Source organism: Cupressus sempervirens, chromosome 4 (genome assembly GCF_028749045.1).
Source record: "Cupressus sempervirens isolate cs-2001-9-10 chromosome 4, ASM2874904v1, whole genome shotgun sequence".
Lineage (NCBI taxonomy): Eukaryota > Viridiplantae > Streptophyta > Pinopsida > Cupressales > Cupressaceae > Cupressus > Cupressus sempervirens.
This window is the reverse complement of record NC_143121.1, coordinates 579,598,269-579,621,551: the sequence shown is the minus strand read 5'-3', so window position 1 is coordinate 579,621,551 and position 23,283 is coordinate 579,598,269. Positions and strand designations below refer to the sequence as shown.

Genomic DNA, 23,283 nt, shown 5'->3' with positions numbered 1-23,283 from the left:
TTAAAAAAAAATTAAAAATTAAAAAAGTTCTATTATATTTTTTTTCTTTAAAAAAAAATTAGCAAATTTAGTGACATAATAGGTTAATTTATTTTGGGTTCCCTGACGGAGCATTACATGGATCTTGTGTTTGGTATAGGGCTGAAGTATTAAAACTTAAAAGGAAATGTACAAAGCTTTAGTGTCACAGATCTCTTTAACTTTGCTCCATTTTGTAGCAGCATAGTAGGGCAGATGGTCTACTATTTAATGTTAAAAAAAAAAAACTGCTCCATTTTGTAGTGGGAACTTAAGTGTTTATGTGGCTCCATTTTGCAGAAGGAGCTTTCATAGGTAGGCAATTGTAGATGGCTTACAGTTAGAAGGGCTACTGGTTCATAATAAAACGATGTGGAAAGTATTTGGATGTAACTTTTTGACAGATCAATATAATGGGTGCACCCATTAGCTGCTATTTGCACCCTATGATGCTAAAAAAACTCACACAATCTAATCCAGAAACATTGCTCACATGCTATTTGCTTATCAAAATATATATATATATATATGATGATTTCATATGAAAATGCAGAACATACTAGGAATCACCAAAATGTCACTGATAATCTAAAATTCTGAATAGAACAAGCTGTGATCCCTCTTTTACAAAAGCAAACTAGTAAGTAACAAAGAAGAGTTCATAGAATATTACCTTCATGGGAAAACTATGGCAAATCAATATAAGCAATATTCACTGTTTTGCAACTTGGTAACCTGCCAAACAACAGTGTCCAGATTAACTCAGGAGATAGGGAGCCAATATCTTAAATGAATCAAAAGTATAAATGTTCTGGACAACATTTTATAAACTAACCAAGACAAATTTAATTCCTTACATTCATAAAGTTATATAACAAGTATGAAAGTCCATTTTATAAAAAACATTGCAAATAGGGGAGCTTAAATTTCTTATCTAACATTTATTTTTCAATTGAAGAATAATAATACCCATTACATATCTAATTTAATTCGTGGAAAAGGGAAAATTCCAACAATGGTTAATGAGTGATCATCTTGTTCAAGAAAACTCCTCTATACCAGATCATGAAATAATTTTTTCGTTGATGGATAAAAGGCATAATCACAAAATGAAAATTACAACTTGCAACACAACATTCCTAATAATTGGTTCAGATTAAAATAATTAGGGAATTTTTACCCTCTAAACAATACGGCATTCCCTTCACCAAAAACTCCATTTTAGGATGGGGAATGCCTGTAGATAGGGGAGCCTCGGGGGAACTTCTCATGATATTAAATTTTAAACATGGGATATCATGAACAACAATAATATTCAAAAAAAGGAAAACTATAAAACAGTAACAATAATATCAATTTTCTACAGTCCTTCCAGTAACCTATCTATCATAGCACTAAATTAATGTTATAGCATTAGTTGTCATCCTCCGCTTGTTAATGCATATTACTACAAGTACCCACAAATTTACAATAAAGATTATTTACTCACTTTTAAGCTCACCTAAAACTCAGGCCAAATCAATTGCAAATAGTCATTAGTTTAGCTACAAGTACATGCAGAAAACCAGTAAGAAATGGTGCTGTGTCTCCATTTTTGGGTTCTCTTGCATTGGACTTGGCAATGACCTTCTAGGTGTGTATGTGTCAAACCTATCAAAAGGGTTATTTGATGTTATGAATAAGCTCAAATGGTCTACAGAAGTCAAATGATGTTTTCCAATGTTATTTTTGGCTTCTAGTGTGTTCTCCGCAATTCTTGGAGAGAGTGTCTATATAAACTAAGTCACCCAGTCATGTCTAATTCTCATTATTCATCGTCAAAATCACTCCAAATGCCATCGATTTTTTTAGCCATCGTTTTTGGACTATTTCCGAGCAACATTCTAATAGTTTTACTAAGGTTGCTTTTCAATCAAAATAATTCAATGGATTCCTTAGAATAATAGCTCATTGGGATGAGAATGGAAACTTTTAAACGTTGGGACGCTGCAAAGTGACTTTATGTGTTGAGAATAATAAAATAAAAGATAGCAGGTTTCCACAATCCATGATCATGCTAGTATGCTTCTGGTGTATCATTATTTTCATCATCAATGATACACAACCAGTCCCAAAAGCATACAAGCAGAATAATTAAATAATGAATTAAATCACTTTTTCGGGATATATGTAATGTCCCCTGGTAAGCCTAGACCATCATAGATTCATCAAAGTTTCTATAGGATTTATTTAATTTATGTGAGTAAGAAAATTACTTATATGATTATTAACAGAATAGAGGTCTTATTATCCATAATTATTAAGTTTATGCTAATCTTATTATCATTTTAGTTTAAGGACGCTTTGGATGTAATTAGGTTGCTTAGACACCGACCCTCAATAGGCTTTCCCTCCAAGTTTATAGTCCAAGCCCTTCAGCCTTTCTTGGGATGATGTCCACCAGGCAGTCAAGGGTCGCTGATCCCTGCCCTATTTTGGGAATAACCGATTGGCTGCAATTTACACCTAGCCTCTCCTTGAAAGGCATTCTCGACTTCCCTCCTCAAATAAAATTATAAAAATGATAATAAATCTTAAGCATTCATATTCTACTTTTATTCATTAGTTAAAGTTAACCATTGAATAATAGTTTCCAATCTGTGTACATAACTAGGGCAGAAGTACGATTCTGGATGCCAGGTTCCTGAACAGGATGGCCATTTTATCAGAGAAAGACCTCCAAAGTGACAGACCAGTAGGCAACCAATGGAGTCTCTCTTCGACGCCCCAAATTGAAGCCCTACAAGCCACAATCACAACTCTGCCGATCTTCTCCTGCAGAATTGCGACCAGATGACAATGTCTAAGCTCCACTCATTTTCATTGATACAAGCCCTGATTATGAACAAAACCCTAGGATCCCACAGCTTCCAGGTCCCTGCAGCCTCCTTTTCAGTCTTCTCTCAACTAATCATCATAATGCAGCTCCCGCTGAGCATGAATGAGTGTGCGGGGAGAGCAATTTATAGTGGCCTGCAGCAGGGGATCTGGGTGGTTCTATGGATGGCCTGCCAAAGAGTTTCACATCCATGCCAATCTACATGTGTTTTAAACTTTTTTGTTTTGTGCAAACTTCTTGTTTTTTCATGTCCTTGACCTATAGCTTTAGACGTTTCTATTTTACTTTTCTTGGTAGTGATTTTGCATCCATGTTAATGTTGTTGTCAATTCTTTTAGATTCTGGTTTGGAACACTTCCTATTTCATTCTCTATTAATTCCAGAAATCTTTAGAAACCCTCTATTTCTGATTATTAACAATGCATTTCGATTTGAATCTGGGTAAAATAGTTAGCATTGCCTCAATTTGTTTATTGGAAACCCTAAAAACATTGTTCGAAAAATAATATCAAATTTCAAAGAACACTGATAACTATTACCTTTCAGTTTGAGCCTTTGAAGACTTCTGTGAATGTGACCAACGCCCACCGAAGACTGGACAGGAGGAAGAAGACAGGATTTAGCGTTTCGAAATCATCGTGCTTATCTCCCCAACTTGCTGTTTTTCCCCACCTTTGCCATGGAACATCAGATTCCAACAACTTTTCACCATTTTTTTCCCCAATATGAGACATCACCCAACTCGGCCAAAGTCTCTCATATAATAGCCTATCGGCCAATTATCGTTTCCCTTAAATTAAATGATTTCTTGTTCTTGTGAAGAGCTGACAAACTGGCACTGGAGTACCAGGTCTGAGCAAAGCTTTGAACAGATTTGTAGCAGCAATACAATCCTCCTTTCAGACCTCCATATCAACATATGAAGGACAAATCATTTCAGACTGTATGTCCAGAAGATTTCACATGTGCGAGCTAAGGGCATAATGGAGAAAGAAGATTGCATATACTATATGACCTGATTGCTACACGTGGCTGGATAATGTCTGGGAATTGAAAGGGCATCTTCAGTCTGTTGCATATGTTCTAAGGTGCAACAAATTGAACTATTTTAATGTGTATTTCTGAATTTGCTTACCCAAACAGGTTTGTAAACTGATTTAATAGCAAAATAAGATTTCAGTTCAGTCGTTGAGGATTGCAATTTATTTCTATATGTGAATGCATGCATATAAGCGTACAACACAAACTTGCAAACTGCTCAAAATTTGATTCAATCAAAACTGCTGAGTTCTGCACTGCTGTGTATAAATTTTCAGATTCTCATATGTGTGCTTGTGTTTTGAACATTTACTTTGCATTTCAAATGAACCGCAAAAATTTGTAAACCAATAAAATTGCAGAGAAAGCATAGTTGTAACGATGATTCTGAACTCTTTATTTAGCAAGCAAGCAAATGCTGAGTCCAGTATGAGAGGCTTCACTGAAAGACTGATACATTCAGATTTTGGCAACACTGTAGCTCTTCCTCGCCTCAATCTGAATTCATTTATTGATGCCCTGAGCAATACGATTAGCCAGTTTCCTCCAACTGAATGAAACTCAAAAATAATGCTAATGCACACTCCGTGTTTCCCCTCAAAAGCCTGCGCAGTAACTGCAAAAACAATTATGACCTGGGATGAAATAAACACCAAAGTCTGAAAAATACAATGGCCTTTATGAGCAGCTCTGCCCTTGTCCCCTCAGACGTCCCAATATCGCCATTGAAGGTATCAAAATTTGAATTGAACAGAAATATTTGATGTCTGCTGCGATCTGGAGCTTATCCGTCTGTCTAAAGGTATGTAGTATTTGGTTGTCAAAGATATAGCCAAAAGTTAAAACTTAATTATGCTAAAATTTTAACTTTCATATAAACTAGCACTTGCATGGAAGAAGGTGCAAGGGTAAGCTGATAACTCGTTATTGTGAAAGCAATATTAAACAATGGCTCTGTTGGAGCTAGAGTCCCTGCCCTTTGGTTAGGAAAGGAGAGCATTGCATTGAAACATGAAATAGGAAGATGAATTGTTGAAAAGGCAAAATATAGAAAGAGATTTTGATTTCATACTGAGTTGTACACAAATAAAGATAAGTTTTGGTTCTATTAATTTTGTAAAACAGATTTTTGGCAAGACGAAAGAATAGATAGATGTCAGGCTTCAACTCTGTATTTTTGGGTATTCAACTAAGTGATATGGAAATGGCACGAGATAGGTTATAGGTAGAAGAATGTCCTTATTCATATATTTTTTTAAATGTTTAGTCAGTCTAGTTCTTTAATTTGCTTTGAATACATTTTCTATTGTCATGGTAATGACCTTACAATGACAATTAAACAAGGCTCTGTATAGCTTGATTTTGACAGTGAGTTTGTGATACATCCTTAACAATGGCATATATTTCGGTGAATTATCTGTCATGTTATACAATTATTGTGTGTTACTATTTCGGAGTATTTCCATGCAGATTCCTGGCATATATTGGTGTTTCTTGAACATATCTGTATGTAATGGAGGAGTTTAGAGTCCTATGTCTGTAAAAGGGGAGCAACTATCAAATTGAAAATAGTACCACAACCATATACAATTTCTGTTGATTGGGTCATTAACATGGAGCCTTACAACAATTGCATAGTCTTTGCCATAGGATTAACAGGGGCAGTCTTCATCTAATTGGAGTTGACATTGAATTGGAACAGTTTTTCTTCTATATGAAGCTACTAATCAGGTACTGGAAGATACAGCTAGTTGAACCTTCTGTAAAAGAAATGGTAGATTCTCCTTCATGAAGCTATAGAGATAGGCAATCCCTATGTGAGATTTCCTTTTCTTCAACCTTGTCCATGTGGCCTGGTGTATACAGTGCAAGTTCTTGTCCCAGATTGATGATGGTTGTTCAATGTATTCCTAATGTTTATTTTTGTTTGTTCAAATACACAAACAGGTTTGTGTACCTTCATTACTTTTATTATAGTACACCTTCAATATCTCTTTGGTGTACCTTGAATATCTCTTTCTTTGTCTGCAACTAGTTTCATTAATAACTACTATTAAGATCACAAATGAACTTTGTATTCTTCTTTAGCAGTTCCTCTAGAGTGCCATTATCTATTACTTCTGCAGCTGTCAGCAAATTTTGAAAGAACAGTATTCCTACTTCTTTGATTTCCTTCTTTTTTGCAATTATTCTTCCCAAATTTAAACTGATCATATTATTTCATTTCTATTAGCATTTCTTTGCACCAATATGGAAATGTAAGTTTTCTTTGCAGAATAATAAATCCACATTACGAAATTAGAAAGAAAAGAAAGCAGAAATAATCCAGCGCAATAAACATCCCATAACAAAAAGGCATGCACTAAATAAGCATGAAATAAAAACATTTTCATAACTGTGAGAATACATTTAATACAACTTTTATGCCAGACGGAATTTGATATAGCATAATTTGGTAAATAAATGACAACACAAGATGTGAATTAATGGCCTACAAATAGAAAAGAAAACTGAACCCAAGCAATCATGAGAAATTAGAGTGTAAATAGTCCATCAATGATTTAGAAAGTATATTTGAACCCAAATTAGGTATATACCCAGAAAACTGTTTGGTTTGATGTTGAATGAGGGGTATGGGTGGCTGAAGAACTACATTTGTGGTAAGAGCTTCGACAACGACATTGAAGGGGAGTCTAGCAAGGATGGTGTCATCAAGGAAGCTTTAACCACATTGTGTGCATAAACAAGATGATTTTGAAATTGGAGCAAAGTAGTGTGTAGTGTTTAAACATTTAAAAAGACATTGGAAATGGAACTGTTTTTAAAATATAAAATTTATCTAGAGTGAATGATGGATTGAGAATCCTGTAGATGTCATAGAAACAGGGCTGACAAATGACTCAGATGCATTCACCGTTAATAGCCAAGTGGAAACCTATTTCCATACTCTGCAGTTAGTTTTCATGTTTTGGCTCAGCGAATCATCACTTATTCTTGTACATTGCTCTCTCGTATCATATTGAGGGCCAACAGTTATTGATTCTGGTTGATGAAGAATGCATTTTTATAGAAGAAAAACAGAACGGCTTTAGGGCAAAATAGCTGAATTATAACACATGTAATAGTTAATGTTTGCTAGCCTGGATCTGTAAAAAAATATTTTGAATTTTATGTTCTTACCTAAAATTTAGTAAGGTATAAATACTTACATGATTAAATTCAAGGCAGGAGGAATGTAACTGACAATTAATTTGATAACGCCCACCACCTATAACTGTCCATTTTGAACAGATTCTACCGTCAGTTTTGCCTCTCCTTTTAGGGACTGGGAATGTGCCGTTTCTTTGTAATCCTCTGCAAGCAATTTGTAGCACAGAAACAAATTTTCTGATCCTGTCCTTCCAGTTTCTCTAAATCTGAGCGTAATTCATTGTAGTTATACAGAAATTGGAGAATTTGTTAAGGACATTGCTCATTTTTTTGAGACCAATACCAACAACCTACAAACTAAACCGAGCTCTTGAATTCATCTGAATAATACCCATTTCAACTGATCACACACATTTTGTTCACTCATAACTTCAACATACACGCTTCCCTTTTTCAAGCCTCTTTTTTCCGAAGCCTTTGAATCCCTTTTTGACTTGCCCATTTCATATTTCTGAGCTTTAACATCCTTTAAAGGCATACCCATATTTATTTTCAAGCTTCATTAATATTGAGAAAAGAAAAAAGAGGAGAGGGGTATTACTCTGTAAGCTATTCAAATCGAAACAAAGAAAGGAAAGACTTAATTTTCAATAACATTTAAAGAGCCAAATTTAGGTATGATGCAGAAAGAAGTAAAATCTATCAAACTCTACTACAGTCTACAAGCAATACAACTACTATCGTCCTTTAAATGCAATACTTTCAATATGACTATGCAGTTTCTGATATGCCAACAATGAAAATGAAATACCGATAATAAAACCCATGTCAAAGAAATCAGGAAAATTTTGACAAAATTAAAAGCCACTTTTAGAAGGGGCTTTTGTTTCTGTAGAAATGCATGCAAAACTTGTACTCAAACCAAGCATGCAAACAACCTGAGCTAACCCCTCAACATATCATGGTTGTTTTTAATTTCCTACGTTTTCTGAATACTATATAACAAACAAAATATTAACTGAAAACTATTATCTGTGCTAATTTTGAAAACATTAATTGAAAGCTATTACCTGCGTTCAATTTTAGAAGAATATGAACTCTGTTTTGCTGTGTTCTTGAGAATGGAATCCCTGCAGTAAATACAAACCCTTTAAAAAATATAGAAGACTCTTGCAATACAATACAATACAATACAATATTGATGCGATATGAACAAATAAAACCAAAATAATAGACAGAAAAGCCAAGCCATGAGGCAGAATGAGACATAGAATATAGTGGAGAAAATGGAGAAAAACAACTACACTGGTTTTTTTTAATCCCAACCCAAAAAAAAAAACACCAAAGCTTTGTGAGTATTCCAGAAAGAAAGCATGTAATATAAAATGAAATAGTATGCTTATGTTTTCATACACCTGCCAAAATGATTCTATGCCACGCCAGTGCCACATATTCTAGTCTAGTCTAGTCTAGCCGATAGGCTATTACCTGGGCGAAGCCCGGCCTGACCGTCACGCCGTCACGTTGAATGGTCCGATTGAGGAGCTTCTGTTACATGCCATCGAGTTGCTTGCAGCAATGGCCGTTTGTTCTGTGACCTGCCACAGAGCTGTTAGAGTGGCCGCTTCAGACCCGCCTCGCCTCAGACACGGAGATGCTCGTTATTTCGCTATAGCGGTGAGGGGAGTGTGAAGGAGGTGAGCCTCGTATCGGGGCTCCCTGCTACGACCAATACTGAGCGGCTAGAGCTTCTCGACCCAACGCACCATGTTATGTTTTCAGATACTTGGGGGGAGAGCACCGGCTAAGGAAGTATCATTCTGTGACCACACTGAACCAGTTCGTGGAGAAGGGGAGTAATAGGGCTCTGACACCGGTGATCGAGTCGTATGGGGTTGCAGTTCTTCAGAGGAATGTAAGATGAAATTTGCAGTCACTTGCACCAGGTGTCTGAGCTTTATCATGGCTAGTTTTCTATAATCATGCGCTTGTATAGCGGAACTATTTAAATATAACTAATGGAAACGATAACAAAGAAATAACGGCCTAGTTCACTGTCGGAATCAATTTATTCTGTTCTAAGTCCCAATTAAATTGGTCTTGTGCCCCTGAATTTTAATTCATAAGACCAGGGTTTATGAATTGTATGTTAAGTTAAAGGCCCAAGATGATACGGAGTTAACAAGTGCCAAGGTCCCCAAACAAAAATGTAGCCGAACATTAAATAAGATTGACATTAAATTGAACTGAGTCATGCTTTCATTTTCAGCCCAAGATGATACGGAGTTAACAAGTGCCAAGGTCCCCTAACAAAAATGTAGCCGAACATTAAATAAGATTGACATTAAATTGAACTGAGTCATGCTTTCATTTTCAGCTTGGAGAGAAGAGTCTATTTAGAAAAGTTCATTGTAAAGCATTAAAAAAGATGTGGCTACCTTACTTAAAAAATGCATCATTGATCAAATTTCAAAAAATCGAAAATATAGTAGATTTTTTTGAAATTTCAGCATTTGATCTTCATGATCTGCATATTTTGTGATCAAAAACAACAAAAATTGAGAAAAATTTACCTTGTTTTCGCAAATCTCAAAAAAAATGTGTTTGACTTTTTTTTTTCTTTGGTACACTTTGTCTCGAGATTAGCCAACGCCGAAAAAAAAGCCCCCATCTTGTGGAAGCTTCACACTATCTCATCTTACAACTTTTCAAGTCTATTTGGAAGGAAACAAAAATACAAAAATAGAGATTAATATAGTGGCTTCATAATTGCAACTTAATACAGTGGCTTCATAATTGCAACCCTCGGATATCATAATTTTTGAAGAAGATGAAAAGTTCATTAGGTGAATATATGTGTGAAACATTTAGGGCATCTTTTAGTATGTCTCTGAGCAACTATTTCATCTTTATGATCAACATAGTATTCTTGATTTCTCTTTCTACTAAGTTGACGTTGGAGTTCATGAAGTACAATTATGGAGGGTGGGTACATTGTTCTTGTAGTGGAGTCAATTTACCTTGTAATGGATGAAACTCTAACTGTTGAAGGTCTTGTTCTATGGTTGTTTCTGCGATACTCTCTATTTGTATTTTTTCAAAGGTAGTTGAAACTATTTGTAAATCTTGATATGAGGACTTTTAGTAGTAGACAGGGGAATTAAACTCTACTAGCTTCTTTGTAATGGAGATTTATTACAGTAGACAACAAAGTCCATGTGTTAAGCTGAAATATTATTTGGGCACGTATATTTTATACCTACATTATTGGTCGCTTGAACTCACTAGAAGAAACGATGTAGCCATGGTGAACTAAAGAGTTAGTTCGACCTTAATATGGTATACTAGTCTGTAAGTGCCAACTACAGAGTGAAAAATCTACTAATGCTAATTTAGACTCACAAATTACTATCTTTACTACATATCAGATATGTAATATAAACACATTTTTTTGGAGAACCATTTTAATATGGTTTGGAAAACAGTTAAATGAATTGGTGAAGTACCAATCCATCATTCTCACAAAAAAACCTTTGAAATTTAGAATTGCACTACATAGGCTAAGTTATACAAGTTCAAAAATGAGATCTTTAAAATTCCCTATCAACTTCCCAATGTAGACCCTTACCAAGTCAAACAAACAGTGAGCCCTTAGCAAGAGAACTTGGCAAGAGAACCTATTTCAATCACTTTATAGTTAAATTATCAAAATATCAAACATTAAAGTTCAATCCTTTAATGTTAAGAGAACTCAAATTATTTGAAAATTTGTTTGCAGTGTTTGAAATATTGACTTTTCCATATAATCATATCTCATACAAAAAGTCAAGATTTTTCGTCTTTCCTAGGTCATGATTTCAAATGTTATTTTAATCGTGCTTTGAAATACTAAGATAAATATAGAGGTGGATGTGAAATATGAAAATGTATTTAATCGATATACACCTACTATTTCTCCTCTGAGCATTGTGCTACTTGATAACAAGTTTTCTTTTAACTTATGATTCATATTTAGGCTACTTACATCTTGTGTAGGTTGCTCCCTCAATTGCGAGTAAATTAACTGTGGGCTTTCTCCAAGGTGATTTTGTGAAAAATGTTGAGAACCATTAGAAGTGCAAAGTGTTGTTGAAGAAACTATTACAATTTAATATAATATATTATAGTTTTAATCTATTCTTATTGAGTTTAATTATAGATTTTGCCTATTCTTATAGAGTTTATTTATAGATTTTGCCTATTGTTATAGAGTTTATTTATTAAAAAATTAGGACTACATATGGAAACAATAAACTACATGATTGGTAGAAGCCAAATATTTCTTCAATGTATTCCTAGAGTCTAATTAATAGATAATTGTAAAGACCTCTATTTCAATCCCTCTAGATGCACCAATCCAGCAACAATCTGACACCTTTCTTACATTTGGATTATTCATATTGGCATGCTTACCTCTACTACCACTATAATGCATAGACACTTCTATTTAAAAAAATATATGCTTAAAAACTTCATCCTATTTATGAAAATAAAAATACAAACTTATAATTAATATCAGCTAAAATCTTGCACTTTTGGTGCAAGTGTTGGTATAGAGGAGTTGGAGAAAATGGTGGGTTGATGACAACATTTATTTAGACAAATGTATCCTTCATTTAATGGATTTCACGCCCAGATAGTGGAAGCTTGAACAGATATTAAATGCAACCACTAAGGCTTAATTAAATGTGTGTCATTTGTTTAAGCCAATTTCCAACAACAATAAAAGAATTTCAATGGATTTTAAAAACATGTTTAAACCACTACCATAAATAGTCATAGCCAATACAAAAATAGCATTTAATTATGAAAAATATGTATTTAAATAATAATATTGACAAACATTTAATACACTAGTACATTTGCACTTGTTTTTCTAACAATTTTTTTTACCAAAGTTATGAATTCTTCTTCTTTTTTGTTTTCATTCTCGCATTGGTCGAAAAAAAAAATTATATGCCCAATTTGGTCAAAATTTTGACCAACTTAAGATTTCCCAAGTTGGTCAAAATTTCGACCAACTTGAATATTGAATTATGAAATAATAATAAAAAATGACCTTATGTTGAAAATCGCAGCTTTGTTAGGGCTTCATTCGCGTGAGCAGTTTTGTTGGGGCTTCATACATGCGTCGAGTAACAGTTTTGCTGGGGCTTCTTTTCCATAATTATGATGTTCATCTTTGTTTCAGGTGATTGAAAAACTTTACCAATTAAGGTGGTCTCCTGTTGATGGTGTCGGTGCTATTATTATCTCACCAACAAAGAGAGTTGGCACTTTAGATCTTTGAGGTGCTACGAAAAATGGGAAAGCACCATACTATAAGTGGAGGCCTTCTAATTGGTGGGCAAAAAGATGTAGACATGGAAAAGGAAAGGGTGAATGCCCTCAACATCTTGGTCTACACACCAGGGCGGTTGCTTCAGCACATGGATGAAACTCCCCTCTTTGACTATTCACAGCTCCGGGCTACAATTTCAAAGTTCTCTTTAGACTATTTATGACAACTTTGCAAATGATAAAGGATAAACAACAATATTTGATTTGCAAGTTATTATATCACTGTGATGGGGATTAATTTTAAAGAATTAAAAATATTGTACGTGTAATTTTAGGCAGGGTTGTACTTGTGCAACAAAGATGTGAAGGCTCATTGTATGCATGTAATGAACAAGTTGCATGATAACTTGTTGAATTTAGGAATTGCACAACCTACTTTCTAATTACATAACTTTAGGAAAGGCATACAAGCAAATGTTGTAATTTGAAACTCTTACCTAACATCTCTTTATCTTTACAATGAGCCTATTTTGATATACACTATATTGTTTGTGGTTAACAATAGGTGTTGTTGCTTGATGAGGCAGATCACATTTTGGATTGGGGATTCTCAAAATCATTGAATGCAATCCTATCACAACTACCAAGAAAACATCAAACTTTGTTGTTCTCTGCAACCCAGACACAATCAGTGCAGGATCTAGCAAGGTTTAGTTTAAAAGATCCATAGTATATTGCTATCCATGTTGAGTCTACAATAGCTACTCCAGCATGCCTATAACAAACTGCAATAATTTTTCCTATCTCACAAAAACTTGATACGCTATGGAGTTTCATTAAGAGCCATCCCAATTCAAAGATACTGGTATTCCTTTCAAGTTGCAAGCAGGTTGGATTGATTAACTCCTTGCACCACTTTTGTGATATTTGGTTACCTAAATGTTTGTCTAGGATAGAGTATGAAAGCTTAATATAGGTAACAATAAACGATGTGATTCCATTCCAATAATTTGATATTTGATACAGTTTAAGTTTGTTTATGAAGCGTTTAAGAAGTTACATCCTAGTGTTCCAATAAAATGCCTTCATGGGTGCATGAAACGGACTCAAAGATTATTGGTACTCTACAAGTATACAAAGGAACAACATTCTATTCTTTTTGCAACCAATATTGCTTCAAGAAGCTTGGACTTTCCATCTATTGATTGGGTTGTTCAAGTAACTTTAAGGTGGAGGTGTAAATGTTTTTCTACCATTTATCTATGTTGAAGTGAAATGCTCAAATGATATTACAATCCTACATGAGAAAACAAACTATTCTTGTATGTTGCATTCTATGGCACTAATTTCTGGTTTTTAATTTGTAAATTTAAGTTGGATTGCCTAGAAGATGTACCATCTTATATTCATTGTGTTGGTCGTACAACTCATTTCACAACTGGAGGTCATTCTATTACATTCCTAATGCCTTCAAAATTGAAAATGTTGAACTAGCTCCACGCACCTAAAATACCAATTAAAGTGCATTATTTATGGTGGACAATTGAAAGTAGTTTTCCATAGAATTCATGGTCAGACTTTATGTTTCAAATTTCTACATAAGATTTTCAATGTTATACATCATATCGAAGAAATGTGTAGTTTATCTATTTTGGGTGACCATGTAGGCAAATGAAAGCAAGTTGTGGTCTATATCAAGTCCACTAGCAAGAATTCTATCGAAAGATCCAGATCTGAAATACATGGCACAACAGGCATTTGTGACATATTTACAGTCAATCCATTTTCATTTTGATAAGGAACTTTTTGATGTCTCTAAATTACCCTAGAGGACTACTCTATCTCTTTAGGTATCCCAACTGCTCCTCAAATATGTTTCTAAAAAAGAGGTGGAAAGAAACTAGAAAACATGGGGGGTGAACTTGAATAAGAGATTGAAGAGGGGGAGGGAATTGGCGATGATTATGGCAGTGCAGATGGTGGCGATGAAGAGGTCTTACTAAAGGTAGCAAGTGGAAACCAAAAATTTAAATTAAAAAAAAAAACATTTTAAGTTGGTTAGGGATAAGGATGTTGATATTCCATCTATGAAGTATGATAAATCGATGTCCAAAATGAGGATAAAGGGGATAATCTATTTTTGACCCAAAAGAGACCAGTTGAAGGTGGAGACACCAAGGTTATGAGCTATGCAAAATGGATATAGTTTAGGTCAGGGAATTGCATTTGCAATTTTTATTTGTACTTTGGCACTTACAAATGTGCTTAAATATTTTAAAGTCTGACAACAAGGGTGTCAAAGAAAAAGAAACTCAAGATCAATGTCAATAAACCAATTGGCCAGTGTGTTGTCTTTGATGACGAAGGGAAACCAATGGCCCCATTGGCAGCATTTGCAAATAGACAAGTTGGTGGTGTTTAGGAAAACTAGATCACAGGTATCATTTTTAATTTTTTTCTATTAGACTGTAGGAATCGGGTGTAGCACAGCCCCCCCTATAAACTGTAGTATGTCGGGTAAACTTTTTATCGTGACCGGTAGCGCTGGCACGACATGCCCACCGGTACCACGAGGACAGGGGAGACTAGAACCCGTGACCAACCCCTTGCAACAGGGAAGATTTAGCCAACCGAGCTAGGGCCCCCGCCCCATCATTTTTAATTTTATCAACATATCATTTAAGATATTGCAGGTATCGTTTTGGATAAGTGAAGTTTGGCAAGTTGTAGAGTGCATCATTCCAATTTGATTTTTTGATTTGGTATGATTTTTCAGTAGTCAACTACATAGATTTTGGTTAATTTACATTTGCCCACATTTCATTGGATCAAATAAACATGGTTAATATAGATGGAACATAGTTCATAGATATTATCTTATGCTTTAACTTTTTTAGGGAATATAGATAAACATTTGCCTTTGAATACTTGAAAGTAATTGAATTGATATGAAGTCATACTAAATCTTGCTTAGCATACAGACCAACTTGGCATTGTTGAATGAATAGAACCACTGCATATAATTGTCTTCTAGACATGGCCTAAAAATTTGATATAGAAACTAAGAAGAAAATTTATGCCAAGAATGCACCACTAGTATGCATCAGAAATCTTCTCAACCTAATGCATTACCTCCAGAACCAAGCAAAATTGAAGATTGAACAAATGAGAATTGGAGAAAGAAGTTATGTTCCCTTTGTGAAGAGCCATGAAATCTTGGACCATAGATGCTTAGGTGAAGGACAGATACATTACATTGAAGTGGTGTTAGATAAAGACTTGGACTCAGAGGATGAAGTTGTGGTATTTGAAATTTTTATCAGTCATATCGCTGAAGGCATAAGAACATGAAGTCACAAGGAAGTACGCTTGTTGATCTTCCCTTCAAGGGTTTGACATTTGTGGAGTGCTAGCAAGGGGGAGGATGACTATTTAGCTAGTTGGGATGACTATTTTTATTGATGGTGGGGCCACCCAGAACTTTATTAGTGAAGGTGATATGGAAATGAGATCCTGGATATGGATGCAAACTAACATCTTACATTGTCCTTAGCATAGTATTGGAACACAAATAGCTATATTCCTAAAGCTGGGTTTATATTCCTTTCTTACAATGGAATTGAGATTGTGAAGTGCGTGTGTATGAGATCTAGGACTAATGTTAATAACATGATAAATAACAATAAACTATAAAAAGGAAAAACATAGTTTTAAGCTAGATTTGGGATAGCTATATAGAGAGGAACTTGGATCTCAAAAAATGGAATGTGAAGTGTTGAACAACAACAAACTATGAAAAAGAAAACATAATTTTAAGCTAGATTTGGGATAGCTATACAAAGAGGAACTTGGATCTCAAAAATGGAGTGGAAAGTGTTGGACATAGGTGTTGGGTGCGTTGGTTTCAAGGTATCTAAAACTGACATAGATGAGATGTACTACTATAAGAGGCTTGCAATAATGTCTCCAAGAGTTTAAACCCAAAATAACAGGATGTGGATTCTGAGTAAATTAGTTCGAGCTTTTTGGCTTGTTCAAAGTCTATTGCAAATTGTAAAAATCTTCTTTGTGTTGTTGTACCATTTTTACTATAGATCTGAACTTGCACTCACAAAAAAAGGGGAAAAATAGTCGTGTTGTATGGGGGCTTGCCTAAGTCAAATCCAATGTTGGTGTTTCCACCTCCACAATAGCTACTATGATGAAAACATGTGTCCGAGGGAGGATATCAACAAAGCAATAATGAAATATTGAAATGAAATGATTATACTATAGATATGAAACCCTCCCATGAAGTTTCACCTAGAGTTGTGGATGTATTGCTCTTTATGGAAGTCCTAGAAGTGTTAATGCAATAGCATGTCAAACATGAGTTCATACTTAAAATGGGGAATGCTTGTAGCTTGCTACTCAATATGCCGATAACTCAAAATTAGAATGTTGTATTAGATTAATAAACTCTTTACACATCATGAATAATAGAACTTGTGCTTTTATACATGGATGACAAGTTATTTTCAAATGTAGGTTGACAACCAACAATCTAATGCAAAGATTGCGACAAGATCATGAATGGTGGAGGTTGAAACTCACAAATCTAGTAATTGGGGCCCCTTTTGGAGGGAAATGAACCAAAAAAAATGGGTAATGATGTGTCAGGGTCCAAAACAGAAAACTTAGGCACAGAATTAACATTTGATGATGATAAAGTTGCAAGTTTAACAATAAAATTAAAAGGTAACATAGATGATAAGTGGGTTTAAAATGATCTACAGAGGAAAGCACACTAAAGTAGGTGCCAGGTAGAGTGTAAATTTTTGAAGGGTATACAATTTATGACACTAAAAGGCTTGGTGAGGAAGAAAAGCTTGAAGATAGAAGAATTTGAAAGTTTAAATGCTATTCATTCCATGCACCAAAATTATCGAGCAACTCAAAATTATAATGATTGCATTCTCTAGGGGAGTATTCAAAGAAATATTAAAGTATGGAATTTAAGTTCACAGAAGATGGAAACAAGTGTCCTCAAAGGGATCTCAAATTAGCCATACAAAGGTGACAACAAAGAGGATGGAGAGAATCATTCGTAGTGGCCAACTGTAATGTCCCTTCTAAAACACAACCAAGTTAAGATTCCACAACACCATTGCAAAAACTAGGGTTAGAAAGTTATCTTACCAAGTAGGAAATCCCCTTCATTATGCTTGAATATATATATTGCAACCATGATATATATATATATATATATATATATATATATATATATATATATATATATATATATATATATATATATATATATATATATATATATATATATATATATATATATATATATATATATATATATATATATATATATATATATATATAACTTAGTTAAATTGTTAATAACTTGTGAATTAATAAAAAGATATGCAGATGTATCATATACTTAGACATGAGGTAAGAAAACAATTGTAGCATATTAACTTTTATGGGCCATAACTACAGTGTGGGATGAATAGCAAGATACAATGAAGTGCCCTTTTTGTCATAGCCCTAGGCCCCAAGGTGGATACTCTCTCCCTTGGCCCCATACCTAATCAGGTTGGTGTACCTGGTAGAATGATTATGCCATTCTCCTTCATCATTCTATCTTAGTCCCTCCACCATGGCTAAGGTCCTTTAGCTATTTTATAAACCCTATCATATAGGTTGGGGAAAGACTATAATAAGGTGCCCTAACTCAATTCTAGGCCTAGGAGTGGAACCTCTTGTTCCTCTTAGCCTCATATTTTAATGAAGTGGTGTACCTAATGAAGCCCCTTCGTTCTCGCTTACTGCCCTTTTCTCCCACCCTATGATTATTGTCATTGGATTGATAAACATGCTTTCACATCATACCAGTATAGATCACAAACATTAAATATACTAACATAGATCTGATTACAGTATGTGAATTATGGTCTTACTGTATATCATGAATATCTAACACATAGCTCTCTATGTCATTATGTCTATCTTCCAGATGTGTGGGTGTGTGTGCACTCCATTTGATTAGTGTGCAAACACACTTTAATTTTCATACATTTTATTTGGATTGATATCAGATCAAGTGAAATAATTTACCAACTAGATACATTTATGTGAAATAATTTACACACTAGATACATTTATGTGCAACCCTAATTATAAACATCAATTTGAATAACTTGTGTTTAGACTTTTAAATAGAAAAATGAAGATCTTGTGCTGTGAAATTGATGAATTAGTCTTACCTTCCTTTCTGAAGCTGTGATACCTTTCACTGATCTTCCTCAAACTTCCTCCTTATTATTTCATGGGATGGTATATTGCTAACTTCCTTCGATGCCAATAGAGGCGGATATTTCCAACACATTTATAGTTCCTCTTGGTTGGGGAAGAGGCACGTCCTTTCCCATGGGGCTTTATTTAAATCACACCTTTTTCTTAAAAGACATCAATTCATATATGATTTATGCATTTTGTGATGTCTAATTGAATTACATACTTTTAGTAATAACAATAGAGTAAATTAAACATTGAACTAGAATTTAGCTACTAATGGCATGAAACCACAGATGCATAAAGAGAGCAACCATAACAATGCACACAATAAATTTCTCGTGAAAAGTCCATACGGTTAAAAACCATTGCATACAATAGTTTTTAATATTTATTAACAAAATAGGCACCAAATCAAATTACAAAAGTAAGCACCAAGTCATAGAGAGCACCAACTCTGAACACTGAAGCACCAATGGCAATCACAACTGAGGCAACAACCCTAGTTTAGCACCAACCCAAAAATACACTGAAACAAAAAACCTTTCTTTAAAACACAACACTTATCCTATTTCACAAATTACATCACAACTCTGAATCTTGCAGTAGAAGAAACACTAATTATTTTTTTAACTGCACATCTCCTCCAATCTCATGGAAATCAAACACAAGATATAAACTTTATGCTTAGACATTCCCGTTTTCTAACATCCCCTTTCAACTCAATGCATTGGCATGGGATAATAATGTATACATAGTTTGAAGGCAACATAGGTTATGCCCAACAACACAAAATTCACTAAGGAATCAATCCAACCTTATTAGCATTTAGGCAATCCCCAAATCTGCATTCTTCCAAAGAAAAAAAAACTAGCATTGCCATGGAAAGAAGCATAATGGTAGTCATTCTCAATTGGAAAGCTAATTGTGGCAAAAATATTAGGAAAAGAACCACATGTGGTAAATTTTGCCCTTTAGGTTCAACTGTGAATTTCATGGTGAAATATCACTTAATAGTCAATGAAAGATATGTAAAGAAGAACATCGTTAATATTACTTAATCATCTCAAACATACTAATGGAATTTCTAGATTTATTTCCATGTGTTGACCGATTTGTTTAGTCTAAATGGTCTTCTAGGATACCCTTTGCTCTTGTGTGTAAACTTGAATCATTATAGCTCTTTTTTCTTCCCCCTGTGTTTTGGTTGATTTCCATACTTCTTGGAGAAGATCAGAATGAAAGTGCTTTTTCATTTAGTTCATTTTAAATGAATTTCAAATATATGACCCTTCAGGGAATATATTTGATATTTGGGTTCTTAAAATAGAATTTTAGATTTATTTTAGGGAAGTAAAACATACTTCAAGCGTTTTGGTATTCTTTTTAGATCCTTCTTACCCCTATGGATTTTATTTATATTAAATGGGATTTTGAGTTGATCTTTAGGTCAAGGTTGAGTTAAATATAGTCTATTGTTGAGTTGAAATTTCTTCCTCACATAAAGGGGACTCACTGTGTTATTTGATTATTCTATTTGGGGAACAGATGAAAGAGATTTAAAGCTTGAGAAGAGCTCTAATAAATTTTGAGAGCTTGTAGAAGCTTGGGAGTTTATTGTAACATCCCAATTTTCACGAGCATAAGTATTTAGTGGTTTATCCTATCACTAGGTTCTCATATGTTAATAATGATGGTTAGAGGGCCATGTTTTGGAGATATCTGGTATAGCAATTGGTTGTTTTCATCCCTAATTCCTTGGCATATATTGAGACATTGTTATTTAGGGTGTTCTAACACCATTTTAATATACTTTATCATTTTTAGTAAGTGTGTTGAAAAGGGCTAGCCTTACTATTTATAATAGACAACCTGGTTAGCAGCAAATGCAGTAGGCTACCTCCTAATTAAGTTAGAAATGATTTACAATGATTAATGATGGAGTTGAAATATTATAATTATTATTGAAGTTAGAATTTAATAATAATATAGCTTTACACATTTTTTTCAGAATAATAGTCACGCCACAGTTACAACAGCTACTGGAATACATTATGAGAATCGATTGTATGTGGTCTTTTATATTACAAAGCTACAAGACAGGGAACTTATCAATTACACTAGATAAGCTTTTAATGGCAAGTGTCGTACTGGTCTACATCATTCACAACTCTGAGATTACTGGTCTACATCATCTCTTAGTGTAAAAGAAGATAATTTATTGTAAAAGTTAAATGCATACATGTTAATGTATGAATCCATATATTTCTTTTACATCTACAAGGTGGAGTACTAAAAAAAGATTACTTATTAGGTGATGATCAATACAAGTTGTGTCATAGTAACTAAGGGAATATGGAACTCTACATATGCTTGTTAGTTTGTGAAAAGAAAATGTCCAAAAAAGTGCAAGACCAGGTGAACTGCTGCTGAGATATAAAGGCCAAAATGATTGGAAATGTGAAAAAGAGAGGAGTTAAATTGTAATGCATTGATGCACAAGATTGCCATTCATGTGTGATGGAATGGCAATGTTTCTAAGTCAACTAGTGGGAATGATTAAACAAACCAACTATAACAAAATAAAATATGAATCAATTAAAAAAATATTATTGAAAGTACATAGCTGAAGATACCTTCTATTACATTTTGAACCAAAAATATACAAGAAATTGATCAAAATAGAGAGTAGAGAACTTAAAAACCTGTCAATTATTATAGTTTAATATGAAATGACTAGTTGTTATCAATCATTTTCATAGCATCCTATCAAATGTAACTTTGTTTGATCATCTTTTTTATATGGTTGGGATAGACAGAGTGGTTAGGGAATGCTACCTATTATTATACTTGTAACATATTAAAATTTATATATGAATGCAAGTGTTTCAATTAATATTTGTCTATAACCGAGGTGTTTTTGATGGACATAATGTTTTGGCTCCTGAACATCAATAAGAATGCAACTTTGTTCAATTTACTATTGTCTATGATTGGCACATAGGATGGTTAGGGAATATTATTGTGCATCCATAATTCTATCTGGGTGAGACTGTTTTGGATCTACTTTTTGATGCTGATGTTTTTGGTCCAATTTCTAGACCCCTGATAAGGGATCAAGATCCAATTAATGCTTGAAATGAGGTCTATATATTAGATCCAAAAATAAACTTGGAACTGAAAGGTGGATTAGATGCACTTGCATCTCGATAGATGTTTTCACTATGATAACTTGTTAAGAATCCACAGTAAAGATCATACTTATAATTATATATTTTTTTTTGTGATCTTGCTATTAATATAAAAGGGCATCAACTGGGAATGTTGGTAGACATCCTTGAATGTATAGTCTAGTATATGTTTTTGTTTCGAGGGTTTGCCAATCTTTTCTCCTTGCTTAGACGTAGCCAAAACTTGAGTGTGCCAACAATTGCAACTTCACAAAATAGTTGATTGGTTAAACTTAAAATTTTTAGAAGGAATAGGTTCAATAAATCAGGAACAAAATTTATAGATATTGTTGACAACCAAAGGGAAGAGCTAGAAATCAACTATAGCCCAAAATTTTGCAATAATTCTTTTTGGTATTTAAAGGTAGCCTTATGTCCTCATACTCACTAAAGAATATATCTTCCTTTTTAAACAAATTGGGAGATGAAATTACATAGAACTAGATTATAAATATTGAAACTGTTGATATACCTTGTTAAATAGAATTTCAGAATTTCATTCTTACATGGTTTTTGTAGGGATAAGTTAGCTACAACTTGACTCAACAAACTCAAAATGTCAACTATATAGTTGTCTTACACTTAAACCCATGCCTTGTAATGTGTCCTTGATAAGCAATATATTAACCCTTGGCAAAAATTTATTAAATGATCATTCATGCCAGATCTTATAATAGATTCTATGTAAAGCCTCTGGTATCATCTATAAATAGAACTTTCAAGAAGTGGATTAAACAAACTCTGGCTCCAATGTCATTCATGTTAATGACCTTGTTATTCATGTCGTCATTCTTGGCATTGTGATATGAAAACTGAGAACATATAGAAAGTGCCAAGTCAAATCTAACACAAGAACTATATAAATGACCTTGTGAAGCTAAGGCATTTAGTCAAGAGAATAACTCATAGGAGAACACAACAAAATGGGTAAAATTTGTACAATTAACAAAAACAATGGAAAATTAGTCATTAAAGCACTTTAAAAATCAAGGTTTTGAACTTTTTGAGTCAATAGTGAAGAACAATAACCAAACATTCTCATCCTATAATGCATGTAATGTACTTGTGAGTTTGTTTAATGATGAAATTCTAACCTTGTAATAAACCTTGGAGACAATCAATTGATTTACTTGATAAATGTTCAATTAGGAAGTTTATTCTATGAATGAAAGAACATGTCACTTGAGCATATCAGAATGCAACTCTCTATTAAATTCTATGGTTGTAACAGTTGAAGAGATAACAAGGTATTGTGAACTAGTTGGCATAAAATCTTCAAAAAGGTTTTGTTTGATTTGTTCATAAGAATTCTCTTTTGAAACTCATAATTGATATTAGCTAGAATCTTGCACTATTTGTGCA

General features: G+C 33.8%; 1 protein-coding gene and 1 pseudogene across 4 annotated transcripts in view; one reads left to right on the top strand and one right to left on the bottom strand.

The window, feature by feature from the left end:
* DBR1 (debranching enzyme 1) overlaps window positions 1-9,279 on the bottom strand; it is a 125,890-nt gene extending 116,611 nt beyond the window's left edge. For 2 of the 4 annotated variants that reach the window (XM_089826004.1, XM_089826007.1), the window contains exons 1-3: window positions 8,573-9,279; window positions 8,155-8,214; window positions 692-753 (exon numbers count right to left, since the gene is read on the bottom strand). In XM_089826004.1, coding sequence (XP_089682130.1) covers window positions 692-697 — 6 coding nt within the window. In that variant the 5' untranslated portion in view covers window positions 698-753; window positions 8,155-8,214; window positions 8,573-9,279. Of the gene's footprint in view, window positions 1-691; window positions 754-3,435; window positions 3,501-8,154; window positions 8,215-8,572 lie in introns of those variants that run through there. The other 2 variants (XM_089826005.1, XM_089826006.1) reach the window with 2 other exon arrangements.
* LOC149562530 (DEAD-box ATP-dependent RNA helicase 32-like) lies at window positions 8,371-14,285 on the top strand (annotated as a pseudogene).
* The last annotated feature ends 8,998 nt before the right edge of the window (window positions 14,286-23,283 follow it).